Source organism: Acipenser ruthenus, chromosome 6 (assembly GCF_902713425.1).
Source record: "Acipenser ruthenus chromosome 6, fAciRut3.2 maternal haplotype, whole genome shotgun sequence".
NCBI classification, from domain to species: Eukaryota; Metazoa; Chordata; class Actinopteri; order Acipenseriformes; family Acipenseridae; genus Acipenser; species Acipenser ruthenus.
The window spans coordinates 6,806,956-6,832,227 of record NC_081194.1 but is presented as its reverse complement, the minus strand read 5'-3'; the positions used below and the strand labels follow the sequence as shown (position 1 = coordinate 6,832,227).

Here is a 25,272-nt window from a genome sequence, read left to right as displayed (position 1 = left end):
CTAAAGCATTATGCCTTCATGTTTTAAGCTGCTGTGCCTGCAGATGAGGCCAAACAGGTATACTGTTCTTCATTATGCCTGTGCAGAACACAATCTAAAGGATAAAAGGGTGGCTGGTCAATATTTTCACTGATTTTAGCTTTTAAAAAAATGAGAGCACTGTCCGCACATATTCCTTTAAAAGAATGAACCTTTTTTTTTTTTTCATTTGAGCACTAATCAAAACCTTTTGACACTAAATGTGTGAAGTAGGATACCCATGCATTCTGGTTAAATGTTTCACACATATAAATTCTGTCTGGAACAACCTGGATTGGACCTACTTTAGTTTTAGTTTGACTAGATCCTTAGTAAATAACCAACTTTTATCAATGTCATTTTTTTAAACTTTTGTCCCAGCCTCACTTCCAAGCTTTTGTCACCCTTCCTGAACAAAACCATTATTATTGTAAACAGTCTAGTTTTAAAATAGGGTTACACTTAGTATTCTGCATATATGCTGTGCTAAATACAGAAATGTAATACTATATCTCAGATTAAACAATCTACAACTTCAACTCTGTTTGCATTTTAAACATTTACTTTTAAAGGATTACAGTTTTGGGCGCCAGATCCTTGTGCCTAGACAAAAAGGCGACCATTTGGAATTCAAACAAAACCGCATTGTTCCTTGACAGATTTAGGTAACATTTGTTTCATTGACCACCAGAACTGAACTACAGATAATATAGCTGTGTAGACTTAACAAATATTTCTGCAAATGTGTTTTTCCGAGAATCAAAGTGAGCTATATTACTGGTTTCAATTTTCAACAGTCCCATTAATCTTGAAGGAGTTATGAATGGCAAAAAGAAGATATTTAAGAACTGACTAGACAAAGTTCTGGGTTCAATCAGCTTCTAGAACTTCAGAGTATTGATGGGTCAAATGGCGTCTTTCATAACTTTTTTTTTTTATGTTTGTAAGATGATTCCTCCATTTAACATTGTGTTGCATCAAGAAAAGCATACATTTACATTTTCTGGAGGATATATAGCGCCAAGTTTCTAGGATATGTAGTACTTACTCTGGTGTTTTGAAGGAAAATAATAACTTGTTTGAGTTTTATTGCATATGTCTTTCTGGATAGGTACCATCTGTTATGATAAACCAATGTCATAGTGGTTAAGGTTGCTGAAGTAACAAATTGGCAGACTCTAACATGCAAAGCATAATTTGTGCCAGAATGTGAAACTCCTGTAGATTCTATTCTGTAGATTTTCTGAATGTTTGTTTTAAGGATATTTATTCTGTGGTTTGCCTTCCCTTCCAAGATTCAGGTAACCTTGGATTATACTTGCGTTACACTGATAACCTCAAATACAAATTTGACAGGTGGGTGATCAGTGAAGAGTATGTGTGTGATAGAATTGTTCATTCTGGGAACCTTGACTGAGTACATAATGAAAAATGATGTGCAGGTAGCCTAAAAAAGTAAACTTCACATTTTATTGAAAACATGCGAGTCATAGGAAAAAATATAGTGATATGGTGGTTTCTGAGAAGGAGATCCTAAGCTTAAGGTTCTGGCTGTATTTGTACTCTTACATAATTCCCAGAAGCAACTCCTCAATCGTTGCTTTTCCAATGATTTGTAAAACGTGAGATTCAATTATATTATTGTGTTGGCTCTATATACTGCTTTTGCTATAAAACTAGAATATACTGATGGCTACCACATTTCTGTGATTTCTATTGTGGAAATAGTTTCTCTGCAATGGTTTTAAATATCATTCTTTTCAACAAAATGTACTGTTGCTTTTTCTGGAGGGTGAGATCACGTGAACATTTTTTGATCCCTTTAAATATCTATTATTAACCCATGTATATGCGTTGTGACATGATGGATGGTTACATGTAGTTGGATTTAGGAACAGAATTTAGTTAATTGTGTCTGCGCTTGTAACACTCACATTTTAAGCCGCTTAGCAGTGTCAGGCTTGGAGAGAAATGGGGCCCTGCAACTGTGGGTGGCACCAAACTCTCTGGGAATAGGAAAGAAATATTCCAAATGTGCACTAAACCTGTCCGCTTCATGCACAGAGGATTTGACCCTGATCAGGGGTCTTGAAGGTAACTGGTTAATTCAGTTGTAGATTAAGCCAGTTGAAGTCCACCTGATTTCAGGAATGAGCTTGTTTTGTTATGGTACCGATTTCTCTCTTTCCATAATTCTTTTGGTTGTTCCTCTAAAGCTTACCACTGATCTTTAGCTTTGGCTGCACTTTTTGTGTGATGGATTTCTGTAGCTATTGACACTTGGCTCTGCCAGGTTCCATATCCCCAAAGTTTTGGAAACAGTGCTGTTTTAAAGGCTTTAACAAATCTTAAAGCCCCTGTAAGCCATATAACCAGCAGGTCACTCACACACACACACCACTGCTTAGTATTGTGCAGTCCCTTACTTTTGTTGTCCCTCTGACCAATTCATATTTTTTATGTTTCTTTTTTTGTTTTTCAGCGGTTTTGATGTTGGACAACACTATGGTTGATCTGGAGACCCTTCAAGCCCTGTATGAGAATGTAAGTATTTGAGAAAAGACTAAAAGAGTGCACATATATGTACGTTTTAAAACATATATGTACGTTTTAAAGAAAGCAAGCAAAACTTGGACTGCAATATTAAAGTAGTGATCTTTTATTACAAACATGATCTGAAAATAATGTTTTCATTTATACAGTTTGGTCAATTGTATATTATATACACTACTGTGGCCTACAAAAATAGTGATTCATTAGAATTCTGCTTTATTCCAGTTGTTCACTCCCCCCCCCCCCACTTTCCCCATGCAGTACCCAAATGTTATACTAAACCTCTAAAAGCTAGTCTCAAGACAAGTGGTTATCCTCAAAAGTCTAAATGAAATCCCACAAACCTATTATTTTGAATCCTGCCAAAAATATAAAAAATGCACGTTTTTTTCTATGTCTGTAATATACCATAGAATATTTAACATGCTTATTATAAAGCACTATAATATTAAATGTATGATTACCCTGATGTGTGAAACCTTCAAATCCTCTCTCTATCCCTCTGCAAAACCATTATTTTATGTCTTTGTTTGTGAGAATCCCCAAATTAATTACCTCACCAAGCCAGCAGCAACTCAAGTTACAGCAGTCATGGATTGTATTTCAATATAAAACAAAGTTTATCATGTATTTTACAAGACAGCAAGGAGAAGTGCCCATGATATTATACTATTTTATTGCAGCTGTTCTTGACACAACTAGCTTACTCAGTCATTACCTAATCCCCTCAGTTGATGAAGGCATTTGTATTAACTGGCTGCTACAGTAGGTACTATTCAGCAGTAAATTGTAATCAAGAGTGTCAAATTCTGGAATCACAAATCCATAATTAAACTGAATTTATTGCTGTTTTAAATGTGTGGTTTTAAAACTGACGTGAGTTGAAACATTGGCCAATTGTTTTGAAATTATAGATTTTATATATGCATTTACAGTGATTTTATTTCATTTGGTGTTGCATTTACATTGTAGGGTAATAGGATTTATCATGATGGGGTTTGTGATTTTGGTTACAAGTTGTTCATTTGTGTTGAAGTTTTAATTGTGTTTAGTCTTTTTCAAGTTTTAAACCTTTAGAAAATTAAACAGCATCTAATGTGATATGAATGGCTTTTTATGGTCTGGTATTTAGATTGTGTAGCAGGAATGTCTTGTTTACTCATTGGAGTGGTTTTAAATATTATTTGCTTTTAATGATTCCTGTTTGCAAGTCTTATGTGTTAGCCTACTGTGAAATGGACATTCTTCCATCAGCATTTGGACTTCAGCTTGTTTCAATTTGCAGAACATATAATCCTGTTGTAAAAAAAAAAAAAAAAGTAATTGGGATTAGATGGGTAAAGCTTTAATAATTGATTTGTGTTTGAAAATCCTTGTCCATGCAATGCCAAAAAAAAAAAAAATACAAATTGAACATAATCAAAAAACGAAACAAATTCTATTGGAGAGAAATGATAGGTCACACCAACACTTTTGAAGTGGGATGGTGTGACCTTTACGTTTGTTTTACTTGATTATGATTAGTAAAGTAGTATTAACAGAAATCAAATAAATAAATAATTCCATTAAATTGCTTGTCTCCACTCGTTACAACAGAAAACCGCAGCTGAAGTTCCTGAAACTTCAGTCATGCACTTGTCTGTCTCGTATAAACACTGTCAAAGACTCGATCATTACCTAATACAAATGGCTTTATCAACTATGGAGATTAGCTGGCTGCTATGTACTGTAAATGGTTATTAACGGTATCACTTTTTGGAGTCACTAATCCATAACAAACTGAATTTAAAAAAGGGGTTGTAGCCACAGGTTATGCTATGAAAACAGAACACTTAAATCAGTGGTTGGCGTTTCTGTAAAAACAAAATTTCTTTGATTTAGCTTTTGTATATACAGTGCCTATAGAAAGTCTACACTCCCTTTTTTTTAAATTTTCACTTATTTGTTGCCTTATAGTCTGGAATTAAAATACATTAAAATAGTGTTGTTTTTTTTTATTTATATACACATCCTACCCCACAACTTCCAAGTGAAAAAAATATTCTAGAAATTTGTAGAAAATTAATTAAAAATAAAAACTGAAATAGCTTGGTTGGATAAGTGTCCACCCCCCCCCCCCCCCCCCCCTTTGTAATAGCAATCCTAAATTGGCTCAGGTGTAACCAATCTCTTTCAAAATCACACACCAAGTTAAGTGGCCTCCACCTGTGTTAAATTGTAGTGATTCACGTGATTTCAGGATAAATTCAGCAGTTTGTAGGTTCCCTCTGCTGGGTAGTGCATTTCAAAGCAAAGAACCATGAGCACCAAGGTGCTTTCAAAAGAACTCCGGGACAAAGTTGTTGAAAGGCACAGATAAGGGGATCAGTATAAAAAATATCAAAGGCCTTGAATATCCCTTGGAGCACGGTCAAGACGATCATTAAGTGGTGGAAGGTGTATGACACCACCAAGACCCTGCCTAGATCAGGCCGTCCCTCCAAACTGTATGACCGAGCAAGAAGGAGACTGATCAGAGAGGCTACCAAGAGGCAAATGGCTTTTATGGCCAAGACTGGTCAAAGTGTGCATGTGACAACAATATCCCAAGCACTCCACAAATCTGGCCTGTGTGGTAGGGTGGCAAAAAGGAAGCCATTACTCAAGAAAGCCAACCTTGAATCCCGTTTTGAAGTATGCAGAAAAACACTCAGGAGATTCTGTAGCCATGTAGCAAAAAGTTTTGTGGTCTGACGAAACTAAAATTGAACTTTTTGGCCTAAATGCAAAGCGTTATGTTTGGCGCAAACCCAACACAGCGCATCACCCAAAGAACACCATCCCTACTGTGAAGCATGGTGGTGGCAGCATCATGTTATGGGGATGTTTCTCATCGGCAGGGACTGGGGCACTTGTCAGGATAGAAGGGAAAATGAATGGAGCAAAGTACAGAGAAGTCCTTGAGGAAAACCTGCTGCCCTCTGCAAGAAAGCTGAAACTGGGGTGGAAGTTCAACTTTCAGCATAACAATGACCCAAAGCACACAGCCAAATCTACACTGGAGTGGCTAAGGAACAAAAAGGTAAATGTCCTTGAATGGCCCAGTCAGAGCCCCGACCTAAATCCAATCGAAAATTTGTGGCATGACTTGAAGATTGCTGTCCATCAACGCTCCCCAAGGAACTTGACAGACCTTGAACAGTTTTGTAAAGAAGACTGGTCAAATATTGCCAAATCTAGGCGTGCAAAGTTGGTAGAGACCTATCCCAACAGACTCACAGCTGTAATTGCTGCCAAAGGTGCTTCCACCAAGTATTAACTCAGGGGGGTGGAGACTTATCCAATTATGATATTTCAGTTTTGTATTTTTAATGTATACTTTTTTTCTCAATAAATGCTTTTTTCCCCTTAACAGTGTGGAATATGGTGTGTAGATAAGTGGGGGAAAAAAATCTTCATTTAAATGCATGAAACTCTGAGGCACTGACATAATAAAATGTGAAAAAAGTTCAAGGGGGTGTAGACTTTCTATAGGCACTGTATGTTAACACATGAAAATGACTGACTGTCTAGTTGGACTTCGAAAATCACATTTATGAATACCATGATTGCAGCATATAAGGTTCTGATAGCTCCAGGATTGTTATACGACTTTGTCATGTTGTCACAGATTAATTTGATACACAAAATAAATACAAATATTTCTGATAAAACATAATGTAGTGTTATTCAAATTAAGTACTTTACTGTATATACAGTTTCATAAAATGTTTTAACTTGTAAAGCTTATTAAAAAAAAATAGTACAAGTACAGTAGGTTAAAAGAAAAAAAAGCATTACTGACAGTTGATGGAATCTTTGCTTCATAAGCTTGGTTTTGGATTAAAAAGTCAATGTTGTTAATAGCACATTTGTTTTACATAGTATGGCCATGTGTTACGGCTTTTTATGGTACCAAGAATGATTAATGTGTACATGTGTGCTCTTATTATTTAAGTATGTCCTTTGTCTGTATGTACTGTAGTCATTTACAAATACAAGATCACATTTTGGCAGTGATTATTGCGGTGGCTGTTATTGTAAAATAATGGAACTGTTGTACTCACTGTCTTAATTTTTCCAATACTAAAGTGCTTTTTTCCCCTCTAGGCTTACTGGAGCAGATTAAATAAATCACTTTTTTTTTTCATAGACTGAGCCATGTAATAGTAGTAGTATACTAGTGTGCATTTATACTGTATGCTGTACAGTATGTGATCCTGTGTAGAGATGTAGCACTTTTATAGGAGAATAGTCTCCACCTCGGACACTGACACTTCACACATTAGCGGTAAACTACTAAACCACGGGTTAAGTTTGCAGTATACAGATTGATCATAGCATTCAGAGGGTTTATGGTTTTCTTACCCCTCAGTAGCTAAACAGCTTTTGTGCTTTGCTGCTGCTTGATCTATTCTCCATAGATTTTAACTTTGACTCTGGTGGAGCATGCATTCTGTGATGAACTTGTGGAACGATGTAACAGACAGTGGATGAGAAGAGCCCTGTTCCATCAGGTCTGGCATTCAGCAGAGTCAAAGTGAAAATAAAATCTGAATAATAAAAGGTCACCAGCTAAACTACTTGGGACTTGCAGCAAACTATGTTAATGAGAGCCAAGGGAATGTTGGCTGTTGCACCTTTCTAAGTAATCCGTAGCTTGGCAGATTCAGGGAACGTTGAATTGGGTTCCACAACATTGTTCTTTGGGTTCCCAAGGGGCGCATCCAGTAAAGGCGCTCTGCATGGAGTGCAGATATGCCCTATAGCCTGGAGATCGCAGGTTCGAATCCAGGCTATGTCATTGCCGACCGTCACCGGGGGTTCCTAGGGGGCAGTGCACAATTCTTCTCGGAGATGTATAATTCAATGGTGGGGGGTTGGAACACATTTGGGATGAAGACAGATTAGATTGCCAGATTGATTAGAACGGTGATTGCCTGTTTACCAGATCTTTACAACCATATGAGGATAATCAACTAAAAAAGGGACAAACTCATTAAAAAAAAAAAAAAAAAACTAGTATGCATTATACAATTATTTTGGGACCCCAAATGGCATCTAGCAAACAATAAAAAACTGTTCGTCCCTTTACTTTAACTATAAACCCAATGTGCACCTACCCATCCTATATTAAATAAGTAAATCCAAGTCTTAAAATTGTATTCTTCAATTTGCTTTACGAATTATGGCTACTTCAATCTCCATGAAATCATTGCAGTCCATTCCTAGAAACATTTACCCTTCCAGAGACAGACTTTTCAACATAAACACTTTTTTTTTATTCTTCAGGGATTTCATTTTATCAAAGCATAGCATATGGCGCCATTGTCTTTTAATATTTGCTTAGAATAAAACTTTATTTAGTAGGCAGGGTGCATATGTTTGGAAACATGCTTTCCAGTTTGGAGTATAAATTACGTTTGGTGTGCCTCCAAAGCAAATAAAAAGAAAATACATTAATATCAAAACAAATATGCAAACCACAAACCTGCTGGAATGTATGCTGTTTACTGTGGAGTTAAACCCTTGTAAAAGCCTCTTGGCTTTTCTTAAAGCCCTGTTATGATTTCCCATCACTGAAAGTAAAATATGAGGGCATGCAATCTAAAATGAGTGAAGCAAAAATAATTATTTTGTAGCTACTAACTAGAGAATACCCAGAAAGAGAATTACCTAGACAAAAGTTGTTTTTCTAATGGTTCGATGAAATGATTAATACCAAAGAGATTTATATTTACATTTATATCTACTGTACTGGCTTTGTTTTCTCTTTGAAAGAAAAATTAGCTAGGTATTTGAAAGCAGACCTACATTTAATATTGTAGATTGTAAACCTATATTTTATCATACGAGCCATATGTATAAATGTGTTGCAATCAGTGATCAAAAGAAGTAAAAAGGTGTGACAAAGAATGGAGCACGACTGTAATGTTATTATTATTATTATTATTATTTATTTCTTGGCAGACGCCCTTATCCAGGGCGACTTACAATCGTAAGCAAAAACATTTCAAGCGTTACAATACAAGTAATACAATAAGAGCAAGAAATACAATAACTTTTGTTCAAGTAAAGTACAAGTTTGACAAACCACAATTCAATAATACAGCAGGTAATAGTGATAGTTACATCAGGATATGATTAAATAGTGATAGTTACATCAGGATGTGATTAAATACAAAGTACTACAGGTTAAAAACTTGGCAGATTACAGTATTCTGAAGTACAGGATTAAATGCAGTAAAATAGGGGCTGATAAGAGCAAAATAAAGCACATTTACATGAAGGGTGATAGTGTCCCAGGATACAAACAGAGGAGTTCTACAGGTGCTCTTTGAAGAGGTGAGTCTTAAGGAGGCGCCGGAATGTGGTCAGGGACTGGGCAGTCCTGACATCTGTAGGAAGGTCATTCCACCACTGCGGAGCAAGGGTGGAGAAGGAGCGGGCTTTGGAGGCAGGGGAGCGTAGCGGTGGTAGAGCTAGTCTTCTAGTGCAGGCGGAGCGGAGAGGTCGAGTGGGGGTGTAGGGAGAGATGAGGGTCTGGAGGTAGCTGGGTGCAGACTGGTCAAGGCATCTGTAGGCTAGTACAAGAGTCTTGAACTGGATGCGAGCGGTGATCGGGAGCCAGTGGAGCGAGCGGAGTAGTGGAGTAGCGTGGGCGAAGCGAGGCAGAGAGAACACCAGACGGGCAGCAGAGTTCTGGATGAGCTGGAGCGGACGGGTGGCGGACGCAGGGAGGCCAGCCAGGAGGGAGTTGCAGTAGTCTAGGCGGGAGAGTACCAGGGCCTGGACCAGGAGCTGGGTAGCATAGTTGGTGAGGAAGGGTCGGATTCTTCGGATGTTGCTCAGGAAGAATCGGCAAGTGCGTGTCAGAGTGGAGATGTGCTGGGAATAAGAGAGGCAGGGGTCCAGGGTGACTCCAAGGTTCTTAGCTGAGGAAGAGGGAGAGAGTGTGGTAGATTCCAGAGGAACAGAGATAGAGAGATCAGAGGAGGGGGAGGAGGAGGGAAAGAAAAGGAGGTCAGATTTAGAGAGGTTGAGTTTGAGGTGATGAGAGTGCATCCAGGAGGAAATAGCAGACAGACAGGTAGAGATACGGGAGGAGATGGTGGAGTCAGAGGTGGGGAAGGAGAGGAAAATCTGAGCATCATCAGCATAGAAATGGTATGAGAAACCATAGGATGCGATGAGGGGGCCCAGGGAGCGGGTGTAGAGAGAGAACAGGAGAGGACCCAAGACTGACCCTTGGGGGACTCCTGTTAAGAGAGGGTGAGGTGTGGAGGTTGCTCCACGCCAGGTTACCTGGTAAGTGCGGTTGGAGAGGTAGGAGGAGAACCAGGCCAGAGCAGTGCCAGAGATCCCCAGGTCAGCAAGAGATGATAGTAGAATAGAGTGATCAACAGTGTCAAAGGCAGCAGAGAGGTCGAGGAGAATTAGGACAGAGGAGAGAGAGGCAGCTCGGGCACATTTAATGTTGTTTTAGACCGAGACTCCAGTCTGTCTCTGGTTTTTATAATAAAACAATTAAGTAACCACAACTCCAACAGAAACCCAGGTTCAGAAAGGGCATTCCGATTTCGGGAAGCACAGTGCGAGTGGTCATCTAGATAGAGAATTATGTAAAACAAGATATTAACCATCTGGGGAACTGAACTTGTTGCAACATTGTAGAAACGTTTTTACAGTAGTTTGAACTGCATTATTGAAATGGAAAAAAAAATAAAAAATCACTACTACGGGAACACAGCAGCAATGTCAATGTCCTCTGAAAAAAGGCAATGCCTGGTCTGGGTCAACTTGTGTGTGTCGTACAAGTTATTGGCACCCAGTTCTATTGGGTATTGTTGCGTAATATGTAAGAGTTATGTATTTACATATAAACCATTGTAATCTCTTTGGATTTATATTCAAAAACTGGCATAAACCTTAAAGTTGAACTACAGCATACACATTTAATTATGTAAAATGTATGCTGTTACTCTAATGTGGTAACTTGTGCTGGGGATCAAGCCATAAAAAACATACCATTCAATAGTGTGTGTGTGTGTGTGTGTGTGTGTGTGTGTGTAAAATAACCCTAAAAAAGACTGTAAACAATATAACCCTTGGTTTCCATATGTTTTGCGTGTATTTTTAGAGACCTTTAGTGCTAGTGTACAGGCTTACACTCACGCTATCATGTCAGAACTGATAGATCAGAGCTGCAGAACAAACAAAAAACATTAGAATTATGATAGCATCTTGGTGTTCCAATTACTGGCCTCATTCATACATTTAATGAAAAAAAAAGATTACTGTAAAACACTTTAAATTAAGAACAGAGCTTACCCTCGCAGACAGAGGGTAGAGTGGTCAGAATACTAATCGCACTGTGTTTGATTCCCAGGTTTGAAGTATTGTTTTTGTAGGCAAAATATGCATGTAACAGACATTTCTCATTCTCGGTATCAGCAACCGATGAGCCGATATTGAGGCCCAGATCGGAATGCAAGATGTCTGTAAGCAAAGTGAAAAAACATAAAGTCCATAAAAAATGGTAATGCTTTACATTGTCTGTAATTACTGTGTATTTACATAGTAGTTACTTAGCACATACATGTGTACTTACACAATGACAATGTTATTATGATTTACAAATGTACTTGATGTGTAAATCAGTTGGATGCAAGCACACAATTATATCAGAAAAGGTTTAAGGTATGGGTTATATGGTGCAAAAAGATTTACACATTAAGTACTTTTAACTTGCATAATAACATGTTAATAAATTGTAAGTCGCCCTGGATAAGGGCGTCTGCTAAGAAATAAATAATAATAACAATAATAACATTGCAATTGTGTAAGTGCACATGTATTTAAAGCAACTACTATGTAAATACACAGTAATTGGTGTTCCCAAAAAGATATTTTGCTTAATACACATCAATAAACTATGGGTACAGTATGATACAGTGGGATTTCAAAATCACTTAATGAAATGTGTAATTAATCTGTATTTAAGTGAACTCCTCTTGAATTAGGTTATTTTATGATAGATTAAGTAACTGTTTGATCTATGTAGCAACTGAATTATCAACCAACACAGTTTGAGAGATGCAGCCTCAAAGTTCATGACCACAACTCATTTATTGGTGATGGCGTGGTGCTTTCTGTTTGTCAGCTGCAATTGACTGCTTTAAAAAATCCTTTCAGGAGTACTTTTGAGGTGGTTAACCTGACTGCTGGTTATTTCCATAATTTTACAGTACTGCAGTCAGAAATGAATTTTGGTTAAATATTTTGGGGTGCTGCCACAAGAACTGAGCCTTTTGACATATGTATATCCAACATACTATTATTTCCACACATTATAAATTGTGGATACTGAATGATAAAATGAGCTGCAGGTGAAATATTTTACATTTTTTCAGTAGCCAAAACCGCATGGCAATGTGCCCGAGTCTGCTGCTTTTACAGTATGTGCAATAAAACCCAAGCCAAAATCTGAAGGAAAAAAAGTGTCTTGGACTTTTACATATGTGGCCAAGCCAATTTAACTGAAAACCACATATAAAGGGTTTAAAATGGAACTTATTAAATATTGGCTGGAAACTTAAGCTAAGTTTTTTAGAAGTATTTTATCCGATTTATTTACCGGTTCTTCTCAGATTTGATTTTGCCTTAAACAACAACGTTATACTGTAAATGATATGGTCAATTTTGCAGAAAAAATACATGGCACTAACCATCAATGTATGTATTGATAAATTCAGAGCTTTATTAAAAGGGCTGTGCTGTACCTTGTCATTTTTCATTAGTTTTTTCTCTTAAACTGTTTTGCATTCTATGAAAGAATAAAATGCAACTTATTTCTACAGCGTATAATTTGTGTTATGGTGCAGAGCACCTTTACCAAGACCAAAAATGCTTTAGAATAGCCTACTAGACCATAATTAAAAAGATATCGCCCCCTTTAAGACTTGTTGCTGAAGAATTACATCTTTGTATCTGGAAAGGAGAAACTCAAGTAATTGAATGACAAAGGTACTATTTGTTTGGTGATGATTTATATAACTGTCATAATATTTACAGCTCGTGGCTGCTGGCCAAGTGACAAAAGAATGAATGATCAATGCAATGAAATATAGGTATGATGATTAAGGGTGTCATAAAATCAACACCTAGATGATGTAATTGTCTTTCAGAAAATTTAAACTTGGTTTCAAATATGCATAGGTAATATTGGATCCTAACAACTAACTCCAAGTTGAGCTGTGTTACTTTCTGAATTTTGAGATTTGCTCCATAATAGGTACAGTTTCTCTTTAGAAATAGTTCTTATAAATTTATTTCCAGATGCACCATTTAATTTTATTTGAGATATTCTAATCAAATCGTAGTAATGGTAGGACACGTGGCTTTAGAGGAAATGTTTTGGAATTTTTTTTTTAATTAATTTTTTTTATACAAAACCTTTAATTCAAGCACAAAACTCCTGGAACCTGTACACTGTATATCATAGTTGCTTTAATAAAACAGGTTATAGTACATGCAAGTTATAAAAATAGAAGGCAAAATAAAGTGCCATTTTTTATCACTGTTTTTCAATTGTGTTTTAAATGTATTTTCAGCGAGCGCAACAAGAAGAAATGGATAAAATAGAAAAGCACATCAAGTCATCCAAAGAAAAGGAAAGTGCAAAGCCATTGGATAAACCGGAACAGTACGTGATTTTATAAAATATAAAAATATATAATATCTTTATTTTTATATAGCGCCTTTCATAGTTGACCACCATTACAAAGCACTTTTACAGAGGTAGGCTGCGAACTGTGCATTATGTGCAGAGTCACTTACAGTAGGATAGATAGGAATCAATAAAAGTGCTTCTATTGTAAATCCGTCAATTGCAAACTCAGAGTTCCAACTCTGAATCACCCCCTTTTAGGTTCTTAAGGTTATTCGTCTATTATACTTGTGCAGTGTTGTGCCACACACCAGTATGGTACATATAGTGGGTGCACCTTAGAGAACAGCTTATGCAACTTACAATAAAAAAAAAAATTAAAAATGGGTGTGGTCATTCTTTAGCTCAAGGGATATATAGTGGTGCCTGGCTGTCTGTATTTACATACATGCATATGTCACACATCCATCTGTCCATACATAAACATATCATACAAACATGCCATGATTATCCAGAAAATCACAACGAAACACACAGCACAGGCAATATAGTAACATTTTGTTCCATTTGTTTTTAGATTTCTCTTTGAACTGTCGCAAATCCCCAATTTCTCAGCGAGGGTGTTTTGTATCCTGTTTCAGTCTACATTCACAGAAAGCATAGCCACAATTCTACGTAAGCTTGCAATACTTCAGAAAGTCTGCTCGGTGAGTTCATATGCATCACAAAAATATGTGAACCATTATACCATTATAGAAAAAACAGTTCCATGTTTACGTATATTGACACCAGGTGGATGTTCTCGTTTTATAGACTTTAGAAGACTCTAAGAGGGTGATGCAGGTGCTGAGCTTGGTGCTCGCCTTTGGTAATTTCATGAACGGTGGGAACAGGACACGAGGCCAGGCGGATGGCTTTGCTTTGGATATCCTTCCAAAGCTGAAAGATGTTAAAAGCAGTGTAAGTAACTTGATATATAAACATTTATCACTTACACACACATACACTGCAGGAGATTTACAGTATGTTATGTGTAAGGTGCCAAAAAAGCAAAACATGTATATGTACAGTACTGTACACTGCAGATTAATAAAACACTATAAAGCAGAGGTGAGCAACTCTGATCCTGAAGAAACATTCCACACAAGTTTCAACAGGTATAACAGCGTGTTGTACCTTGATAATGAACTTTAGGACCTGACTAAAGGCTTCAATGATTCAGTGAAACTGTTAAGAACATATTTGGAACAAAGACCTCGTCAGGAAGGGCCTGAGTTGCCAATCCCAGCTATAAACCAGTGGCACTCATTTGTGGCTCTTTCAATTCATTCATGTCACAGATTATGTTCCAAGGTATTGAATTAAATAGTATCTAACCTGAATGCAGTGGATTGATATGAACGGTATATGTTAAAATGATTGTGCTGATGGTGTATATGTAGACGAAGTGGGATTGGTATAACTAAATGCATACTGTTTTTGGTGATTAACACAGTGTCCTCCAATTTTAATGTTAGTGAATGTATTGGACTGCAATGTACTTTAATATACATAGTTTACCATGTAAATGTAAAAGCTGTATGGTGTGTGTGTGTGTGTGTGTGTGTGTATATATATATATATATATATATATATATATATATATATATATATATATATATATACACAGATGTGCTCAAATTTGTTGGTATCCCTCCACAAAAAACGAAGAATGCACAATTTTCTCTGAAATAACTTGAAACTGACAAAAGTAATTGGCATCCACCATTGTTAATTCCATATTTAATCGAAATCAGACTTTGCTTTTTGATTTTTTTTTTTCAACATAATATTGTAAATAAGAAAACAAATGAAAATGGCATGGACAAAAATGATGGGACCGCTAACCTAATATTTTGTTGCACAACCTTTAGAGGCAATCACTGCAATCAAACATTTTCTGTAGCTCTCAATGAGACTTCTGCACCTGTTAACAGGTAGTTTGGCCCACTCTTCCTGAGCAAACTTCTCCAGCTGTCTCAGGTTTGATGGGTGCCTTCTCCAGACTGCAAGTTTCAGCTCTTTCCATAGATGTTCGATAAGATTCAGATCAGGACTCATAGAAGGCCACTTCAGAATAGTCCAATGTTTTGTTCTTTTCCACTCTTGGGTGCTTTTAGCTGTGTGTTTTGGGTCATTATCCTGTTGGAGGACCCATGACCTGCGACTGAGACAGAGCTTTCTGACACTGGGCAGTACGTTTCGCTCCAGAATGCCTTGATAGTCTTGATTTCATTGTGCCCTGCACAGATTCAAGGCACCCTGTGCCAGGCGCAGCAAAGCAGCCCCAAAACATAACCGAGCCTCCTCCATGTTTCACTGTAGGTATGGTGTTCTTTTCTTTTGAAAGCTTCATTTTTTCGTCTGTGAACATAGAGCTGATGTTATAGCTCCAGTTTTGACTCATCTGTCCAAAGGACATTCTCCCAGAATTGTGGCTTGTCAATATGCATTTTAGCAAATTCCAGTCTGGCTTTTTTATGTTTTTCTTTCAAAAGTGGAGTCCTCCTGGGTCTTCTTCCATGGAGCCCACTTTCGCTCAAAAAGCGACGGATGGTGCGATCACAAACTGACGTACCTTCACCTTGGAGTTCAGCTTGTATCTCTTTTGGCAGTTACCCTTGGTTCTTTTTCTACCATTCGCACTATCCTTCTGTTCACTCTGGAGTCGATTTTCCTCTTGCGGCCGCGCCCAGGGAGGTTGGCTACAGTTCCATGGACCTTAAACTTCTTAATATTTGCAACTGTTGTCACAGGAACATCAAGCTGCTTGGAGATGGTCTTGTAGCCTTTACCTTTACCAATCTTGTCTATTATTTTCTTTCTTATCTCCTCAGACAACTCTCTCCTTTGCTTTCTCTGGTCCATGTTCAGTGTGGTGCACACAATGATACCAAACAGCACAGTGACTACTTTTCTCCATTTTAAATAGGCTGAATGACTGATTACAAGATTGAGACATGTGTGATACTAATTAAAGAAACTAATTAGTTTGAAATATCACTATAATCCAATTATTTATTATCTTTTCTAAGGGTACCAACAAATGTGTCCAGGCCATTTTACAATATCTTTGTAGAATAAGCAATAATTAATCTCTCTTCACAGCTTCTTTGCTTTATTCTATGACATACCAAAGGCATGCAAGTATACATGATAAAATAGCTTTTAATTTCATCACTTTTCAGGAGGAATGAAGCATTATTTCAATGAGCTGTAAGGGTACCAACAAATTTGAGCGTGTGTGTGTTATATATCTATCTATCGATATATATATATATATATATATATATATATATATATATATATATATATATATATATATATATATATATAAAAATAAATAAAATCTTGTATTTAACTTAACCAGTAAAGAGTTTAAACTGAAGGAGTATATGCTATGTTGGTATTAAAAACTCTTTCCTCCCACCCGTTACAGGATAACAGCAGAAGTCTTTTGTCTTACATTGTTGCCTACTATCTAAGGCACTTTGATGAGGTATGTGTTTTTTGTGTTTTGTTTTTTTCCTGTTGTATTTGATTTTTTTTTTAAATAACGTATCCAATGCTACTGGGAATCCTGTGATGGGCCTGGGAAATTTTGGTTAAATTTTGGCTTGGCACAGGATGATTTGGGTTGCTTTTTCTTTACTTTTTTCTGGTCATTTGCAACAGTTCTTAATGTGATTTGTTGCCACAGAGTTTTATCCGGCAGTAGATGTAAAGTAAACCAATCTTACATATTTTTTTTTTTTTAGCCAGATGATATGAAGCCAACATGACAAGAACTTGAAATCGCCCATAGGGCTTAAAATGCCTTTGCTTTTATTAACATGTCTTGAAATGCATTGGCTTTACCATGAAAACTTAATTTATAATATGGGCAAGCCAGACAACCTTTAATCCATGTGTATCTCAATGTCACATTTATTTACCCACCTATCGGAAAGTAATACTGGAAGCTTAGGTGACGATCAGTTCTGTTATCAACAGTAGGCTACAAAAAAAAAAAAAAGTATCCTGTTTTATGTGGTGAAATATCGTTGTGGTGTGTTTTGTTAAGGTTCTAATGTATCAAGTACTAGCTTAAATCATGTTTTGTGTACTGGTATCTGAGGAAAAAAACGAAGAATGGTTATATATATATATATATATATATATATATATATATATATATATATATATATATATATATATATATATATATATATATATATAATATGAATTTTTTTTTTTTTTTTTTTTAGGATGCTGGCAGAGAAAACAGCGTCTTCCCTCTCCCAGAACCACATGACCTCTTCCAGGCTTCTCAGATGAAGTTTGAAGATTTTCAAAAGGATTTGCGCAAGCTAAGAAAAGACCTCAACGGTAACTAAATCCTGACTAAGATCCCTTGTCAGCGTGTAGCTTTGAGCCCACATTTCTCTCACTGATTAAGCTGTTTTAAAACCGACCTCTGGGATATAGGGTTCCTATCTATGCAGTCTAAACAGCCATGATGGGTTAGTTGCTAATTTGAGATAATCAGCCTCCTTTCTTAAATGGAAGGATATTTACATGTTGATAGCCAAGCCAACAAGTCATTGCCTGCCAGTAACAAATAAATAAATATGTTTAATGTTAGGTTGATCACCAGCTGCAAATTTCACTGCTACGTCTTAAGCCTGTGCAGCCACATAAATAGCATGAGAGTCCCAGACACGTATGTCAGCTGCAAAAACAAACGCATCCTGTAACAGCCATTGCTTTGTGGCTTCCGAATGACGTTCCAGATATTGCCCACAAAAATGTACAAGTTTGATCAAATCCAGCACCATTTGACACATTCATGTAAACCTGCTATATCGGATTTTTTGCAGGGTGGCATTTTGTGTTTTTGGAACCGAGAAGCATGGTCAGTGAAAAGGATACTTACTGGAACTGTTTTCTTGTGGTGTTTTTTTTTCTCTCAATGTTTCTATTGAATTAAATTAATGCAAACATGTTTGTTTATTTCTGTAAGTGGTGGCTAACATGGTTTACACTGGATTGTTCATTTCTAAGTGTAAAGCTCTACAGGGCTTTTGTTGTGTTTCTATCTTCATATTTATAGTTACGTTTAGTAGCACAAATGTATAATTAATATACAAACTATAAAACAAGGAAGGATTCGGATTTAATAGATTTATTTTTTTTCTGCATGAAAACAACAATCGTCCTAGCTCTGAATTGGTCAGTTAGTGTTGCTATAACCCTACAGGGTTACTCCTAGGTGTTTACACTGATTTTACAGGGTTGTAGCTGGGTCTGGTTAATTTCATAATGTTCTGGTTAAACATACATTTGAACAATAATGATTCACTTTCATAAATCCTAGAATACTTGGCCTGCTTGTGGTATGTATTTGTAGTCTTGAAATATGTTCTCTCTTGTTGGAGTCTACTTGCTTCAGACTGCCTACTTATAAAATGTCACTGTTTCACTGACACAATATTTTAACTGATGATAGTTTTATGGTTTTTCCACTGTGACTGGGTAAGCTCTTGTTAATCACTTTTTTTTTTTTTTTTATTCATGACAGTCCTGCGAAAGAAAAATGTCTGTTAAATACCTTCAACCTCTCTATGCTGACTGTGCTCTAAGTAACACATGCTGCAGCGACAGAAGTAATATTCCCCTTGTGGGTTACTCTACTGTACCTATTTTATTAAGCATCTCTGAGTGGAGCTTTTATGTTTTAGTAAACTGTGGGGCTGCTGCAGGATCTTTAACTGCTCATGTTTGGTCAATAATTTTAGATGCCAAATGTATATCTAAAGTGTTCTGGAAACACCTCAGGGTAAATCTCCACAGTACTATTCACTTTGACTTTGACTTTGTTACCTAATATAGCTGCTATATTGTCGTCATGTGGATTTTTTGGTTTTCCAGATATAAAGACCAAACACCTTCTGAGATATTGGTTTCATACTTGGTATTGATTTCCAATACATGAGAGTAGATTTTAAAACTTCATGCTGATTTGAACACGGCGTTCGCCAAGATAAGCACCAACTAAGAGGTAGCTTTACAGTAAACTAATGTGATCCATCTGTGTCTCCATTTGTGTTTCCTTCCATATGATGATGTAGATATCCTTCTGCCTGGTGTTGATGGCTGAAGTGTAATGCAGGCTCCAGGGATTAGCTTATTTGCCTCCCTAGCGCATCGGCACACAACGGCTGCGATGCTGGCTCCGGGGATCAACCACAGTGTGGTCTCCGCAGCGCATCAGCATGACAACCGTCAGGATTGAGCTAAGTAGGGTACATCTCTGGGGTCTTCAAGTGGGCACCTTAGATCCTCTGGTTCGTCGACTAGCCCACGACACCTCAAGAGGGCTAGACGGTGATTCTGGCATCCTGGTCTTTCACTGTGCGATGCCACTCTTGGCCACTGAATCAGACGTCTCTGAGAAACCGGGTTGTAGAGTGTGCCACAAATCCTCAACAACCCACCTCCACTGGGTAAACTGTTCCACTTCAGCGGCTAGTTGAGCATACCGCAGTTTCTTCCTCCTCATACGCCTTATCTACAGCATCCTCCCATGGCACTGTTAACTCTACCAGGTGAACAAGGCGTGCTTATCCAGTGGAAAAATAAGCCGTTGACCAACATCTGCCAGCATTTTCCAGTCTCCAGAAGCATCCAGTTGTCCTGGGCGAGGCTTGGTTTTAACACCTTTTCTTGGTGGTTCCTCTCCTGGGCGGAGGAATGTTGTCTTTTGTGTGTAATGTTTTGATGGAACTGGTGGCAACTTATTGGTCATGTTACGCTTGTTACGCTAAGACCAAACATCGCAGCACCAAATCATGGCACCAAATAAACCGTCCTTGGCTAAGAGCCACCGTGCATCCTGTCAAAGTGTGCCTTAATGTTGCAGGTGATGAACACAAAGGACATGAGGGATCCTCTCCTACCCAGAGGTTTAGGTTCTGTGGTGATGGGAGAACATCATATGTTGACCTGATTAGGAAACTGATCCTGCTCTGTTCCATTGACCATAGGTCTTGCCAGCCGATATATTGCATTGTTCCACACTCTCCCACCTCATCCATTATCCCTGCTTGGCCTAGGAAACGGCCTTTACACACCTCATCCTCTTCCTGCTTTTGCACCTCATTGACTACCAGCTTCCTCCATTGAGCTGGGGCTGCTTTGTGCCATGTAGGAGGAGCTGAACTGAGACCAAGACCCTCTTCCATGCTGAACTTGCCCCATGATATCACCAATTCAAAGGGCAGCCTTTTGCATCTTCCACAGCTTTCTTTGCCGCCCACTTTCTTTCAGTTTTCAACACAGGTGCTACCTCCCTTACGCATTTGTCACGTGACTCTACTAATGTAATTTCCAGTCGGACCTTGGCGCACTTAAACTCCTCGGTTAGAGCGGAGCCTGGTAGCTGCAGTATTCCTTTACCATAAAGTCCCACTCTGCTGAGGCAGTGTGGAACTCCCAACCATTTCCTGATGTATGAACTGATTTAAAGCTTCCAGCTTCTCTACTGTTGTCAAAGAAACCTCGTACACAGTCAGTGGCCACAGCAGCCTCGGCAGTAGACCAAACTGAAAGCACCAGAGCTTTAGTTTGCCTGGTAAAGCGCTGCTGTCTATGCTCTTCAACCCTTCCACTGCTTGTTGTCTAACTTCTCCCACACGAACTGTGTCCTTTTAAAGCCCCATCGTACCATCTCCCAAGACTTTTCACTGGCTTCAGACACTGTTGGTATTGCCTCACCATTAATGTAAAACATTATGGCAGCAGTGTGGAGTAGTGGTTGGACTCCAGTGGCTCTGGACTCTTGACCGGAGGGTTGTGGGTTCAATCCCCAGTGGGGGACACTGCTGTTGTACCCTTGAGCAAGGTACTTTACCTAGATTGCTCCAGTAAAAATCCAACTGTATAAATGGGTAATTGTATGTAAAAATAATGTGATATCTGTATAATGTGAAATAATGTAATGTGATATCTTGTAACAATTGTAAGTCGCCCTGGATAAGGGCGTCTGCTAAGAAATAAATAATGATAATAATAATAATTTTATCTACTACTTTTACCTTTAATAATAGAGATTCTCCTTGATTTTAGTGGGCTTGAATTGCATTCGTGCCCATTCAATGTTATTGGTTAATTTGCCCAGTAACTGATTAGTGCAGGCTACTGTTGTAGTCATGGTTGTCATGTCATCCATGTATGCTCGAATTGGTGATAGTCGCACTCCTGAAGCCAAGCGCTCTCCTCCCACTACCCATTTTGATGCCCTAATGATTACTTCCATTGCCATGGTAAAAGCCAACGGAGAAATGGTGCATCCTGCCATTATTCCAACTTCTAGGCTTTGCCATGTAGTTCTAAATTTTGAAGTTGAAAAACTAAATTGCAAATCTCCAAAGTAGGCTTTCAGTTAATTTGTTATTGTCATCGGCACACTGAAAAAATCAAATGCTGCCCAAAGAAGTTCATGTGGCACTGAACCATATGCATTAGCCAAATCCAGAAATGTCACATGGAGCTCCTTCCTCTCCTTTTTAGTTGACAATCTCTGAGCAATAATGCTGAAGAAAATCTTGCCTTCTACGTTTAATAGGGAAATTGACTGATGCTTGTAGAATCTTTTTCCTTGGGTATAAAGACTCCACCTGCTCGGCGCCATGCTCTTGGTACAACCTATTTTTCCCATGCCACTTTCATCAATTTCCACAGGATTCGTAGAACTCCTGAAGCACTCTTGTACACTGTACAGAACTCCATTAGGTGATGAAGCCCTTGCTTTTTTCACAGCTTGCTCTACTTCTTTCCACTTAGGTGCACAGTCCATTTGGTATTCTGGTGGATTAATAGGTGGGATGTCTGAAGGAATTGACATAGGCTCCTGCCTTTTTGAGTCTGTATGTTTCCTCCAAATATCTCTCCAGCTCAATCTTAGATGTTTTTAGTGTGCCATTCTTCTCACTGGTGAATAACCTTTACAAATTTGAATGGGTCTTTATAAAAGTTAGTTCTCGCACGCGCCTTCTTTTTGTAGCGTTTCCGTAGACGCTCAGCTCTGCGCAATGTTGCAAGCTTATCTTTAATGACTCTTTGTAAGAGATACAGAACTGTTCCCTTTCAAGTACGAAATGTAACAATTAAATAATTAGTGTTTACCTCCTAAAGACCCTGAAAACCTGAATATTGTATACCAAAGCTGCTCGGACAAGCCTGTGACACAGTAGTGGCCTGCCCCGGAGGGTATAAAGGGACTGCACGCACAGATCTCGTTGACATTTTTCTTTTCAAGAACTGAACCTGACAGGAGAGCCTATCAGATACGTAATTGTTGCTTATTACTGTACAAAAATTTGCTAATTTTTGTGTGTTACACTTAAGGTGATATTGAATTAATTTTGTATTAGTTTTACTAATTGCACATGTGTTGTGCACACAGCCTGTTGCTTGTATGTGCCACAGCGGATTTGTGCCCCACCCCTTCCCATGGACCAAGCAACAAGTCTTCTCACAGGCTGCTTAGTTCCAGTTGGAGTTTAAACTTAGTTTTAAGTAACGACACTTATTTTATGAACTGTAATTGTTTTATTACTGTTTTCTATGAGACTCTCGTGTGTGTGTGTGTTTTCTGTTTCTTCTTTTTTTTACAGAAATACTAGCTCAGCAGCTCTGCGTTGGACCGAGATACGCTTTGTTTGAGATTGTTTACAGTCTCTTTCCACAGTATCTCGCTGATGTTTTGGTGACCACTTTTGCATCACCATTACAAAAGCTCTTAGTACCTCCTGACAAGCAGGCTTCCCTCAGTCTCATGTGGGTACTGACTGTTGGGCTTTGCCAGTAGCTTATACAGGGCATCCCTGTATAGTGCTTCACGCGGTAACTGTGAGCCATGTGCACCCGTACCATACCGGTACCGAGGTCACAGACCCACTCCGTTCCTGACCCGGGACTGAGGTTATGGCACCGGTCCCGTACAGACTCGGTGCTACAGCCAAACCAGTACCAACCCGTACCGACCTTGTACTAACATCCCCGGTCCGGTTCCAACCACTCCTATTCGTGTCTTGACCCGCCCCGTTGCTGTCTATAAGCAGCACCTGTACATTTACTGTACACTGCATTGCTACTTGCATCATGCCTGGGTTTTATCCCTGTGACTTGTGCAAAGCCAGTCTGTCTGTCTGAAGACCATGTAGCTCTCCAGGACCATGGTTGCAGACCCCTGTGTAGGGTATAATCCTTCGACTGACCTTTTATAAACACATAGTACTTTTACGTGCATTTTGAATCTTGAAAAAAATAAATATACAGATCAGATTTGTCTATGGAATTGGCTTAAACTGTCCCTTGTAAGCACTTTCTTTTACAAGAGCACTCTCTCATCTTTGGGTGCCTCATGCACTGCCAACCACATTGCCTTAGTTGCCCTCGTTGCAGTTATATTTCCTGTTTTTTCCTGGTTTCAATTTCTATTTTTATTTAATTTTGTTCTTCACTGGAAAACCCTTTTTAATATCCGGATAATTGTTGTTGGGTAACACAAAATTATTCCTCTAATGATTGAGAGAGATGAAGTTAGACTAGTTTTAATTATATGCAAAAAGGATCTGGCCACCTCTTGCACATTAGTGTGGTGATCTATCAGCAAGGTGTTCTGTGATGTGTAGTCTGACAACTGGTTCTCCAACAAATCGAAATGACAGTAGAGAGTTAATTATCCAAACTAATTGGGACTGATACTAGTTTGCATAATTGATTTATATGGATAATTGAACAGGTATTAATAACAATTACTGTACCTTTTTAATAATGTATAAAGTTAACATACACAAATACCTACTGATGACATGTAGCTAGTAACATTAAGCATACAAAACTACAAAGCTTTACAAATCATTAAATTAATGCAATTAAGTAAAACCTTAACACCTACAATTAAGGTAATGAAATACTGTAATTAAATGTACCATATACCTAACTGAAAATAAAAATACAGTTAGGTACATTAAACCTCAAAAATTCAGTAAAATGTTTCTATACTTTGATACTTGCTGTTAAGGCATTGTAATAACGTGCAAATGAAATGAATAAAGTAAGTTCTTAGCTGTTTTAATAACAGACATGATCTCCTGCCTTTACTGACAAAATAGAAGAAAAATCAAGAACGAGGTGACCTGTTTTAATTTGCTTAATGTGAAGCCTGGCATGCTAACATGTCTATGAAAAAATAAAATGTGCAGATTTACAAAAATAGCATTTAAAACTCTTCCCTTACCTTAACACCTGCATTTAAGTATTTTATTTCTGTTAGTTACCATCACACAGCAAGAGGATTGTTAAGTAGGCAGAGTGAAAACAGATACACTTGAGTACAGGGTGGTTTTTTTTTTTTGACGTTTTAATCAAGAAACCGCATTTGTTCAAATACAGGCAAATTAACAAAAAATAACAGAAAACGATGCGTCCTTATATGCAATTTTCATAAAACAAATAACACAGTCCAGTTAATTGTAGAACTGAAGGTATATACTGAATGTCTCCTTTGTCACAGTCAATAAAGACATTGTTTTTTCATTTCTCTCTGCCATGTTGAGCCGAGTAGCTGCAGACAGAGGTTATCATTAAAGCGAATTTCAAATCTCGTGGTTTTAATTTTAGCGGCAGGGGTTGGTTGCCTAGTTACTAAGTGCAGCAGAGTAGCACACATAACGAAACAAGGGAAAATCATGAGTACAAACAGAATCCAAGTTTCCTTAATACAATCCCGAAACACCACACGTGATACATTACGTGATTACAGGTGCGTTTGGTTGATCAAAGATTGGATAATTCTCTCTACTGTATATACACTAGAATATCTCGGTCTGCTGTGGTTTCAGTGGGAAATCTGGACTGCTTATACAGACCAAAGGTTACTTGTTCCATTTGTTGTCACCATCCCACTTTCAGTCACAACTAAGTATTTA

At 38.0% G+C, this 25,272-nt stretch overlaps 1 protein-coding gene across 1 annotated transcript in view; it reads left to right on the top strand.

Moving 5' to 3' along the window:
• The window catches only part of fmn2b (formin 2b), a 120,195-nt gene that overhangs the window by 56,452 nt on the left and 38,471 nt on the right, over positions 1–25,272 (top strand). Inside the window, exons 9-14 of the mRNA XM_034017474.3 lie at positions 2,501–2,562; positions 13,203–13,294; positions 13,836–13,965; positions 14,072–14,218; positions 16,737–16,796; positions 17,545–17,665. Coding sequence (XP_033873365.3) covers positions 2,501–2,562; positions 13,203–13,294; positions 13,836–13,965; positions 14,072–14,218; positions 16,737–16,796; positions 17,545–17,665 — 612 coding nt within the window. The remainder of the gene's footprint in view (positions 1–2,500; positions 2,563–13,202; positions 13,295–13,835; positions 13,966–14,071; positions 14,219–16,736; positions 16,797–17,544; positions 17,666–25,272) is intronic.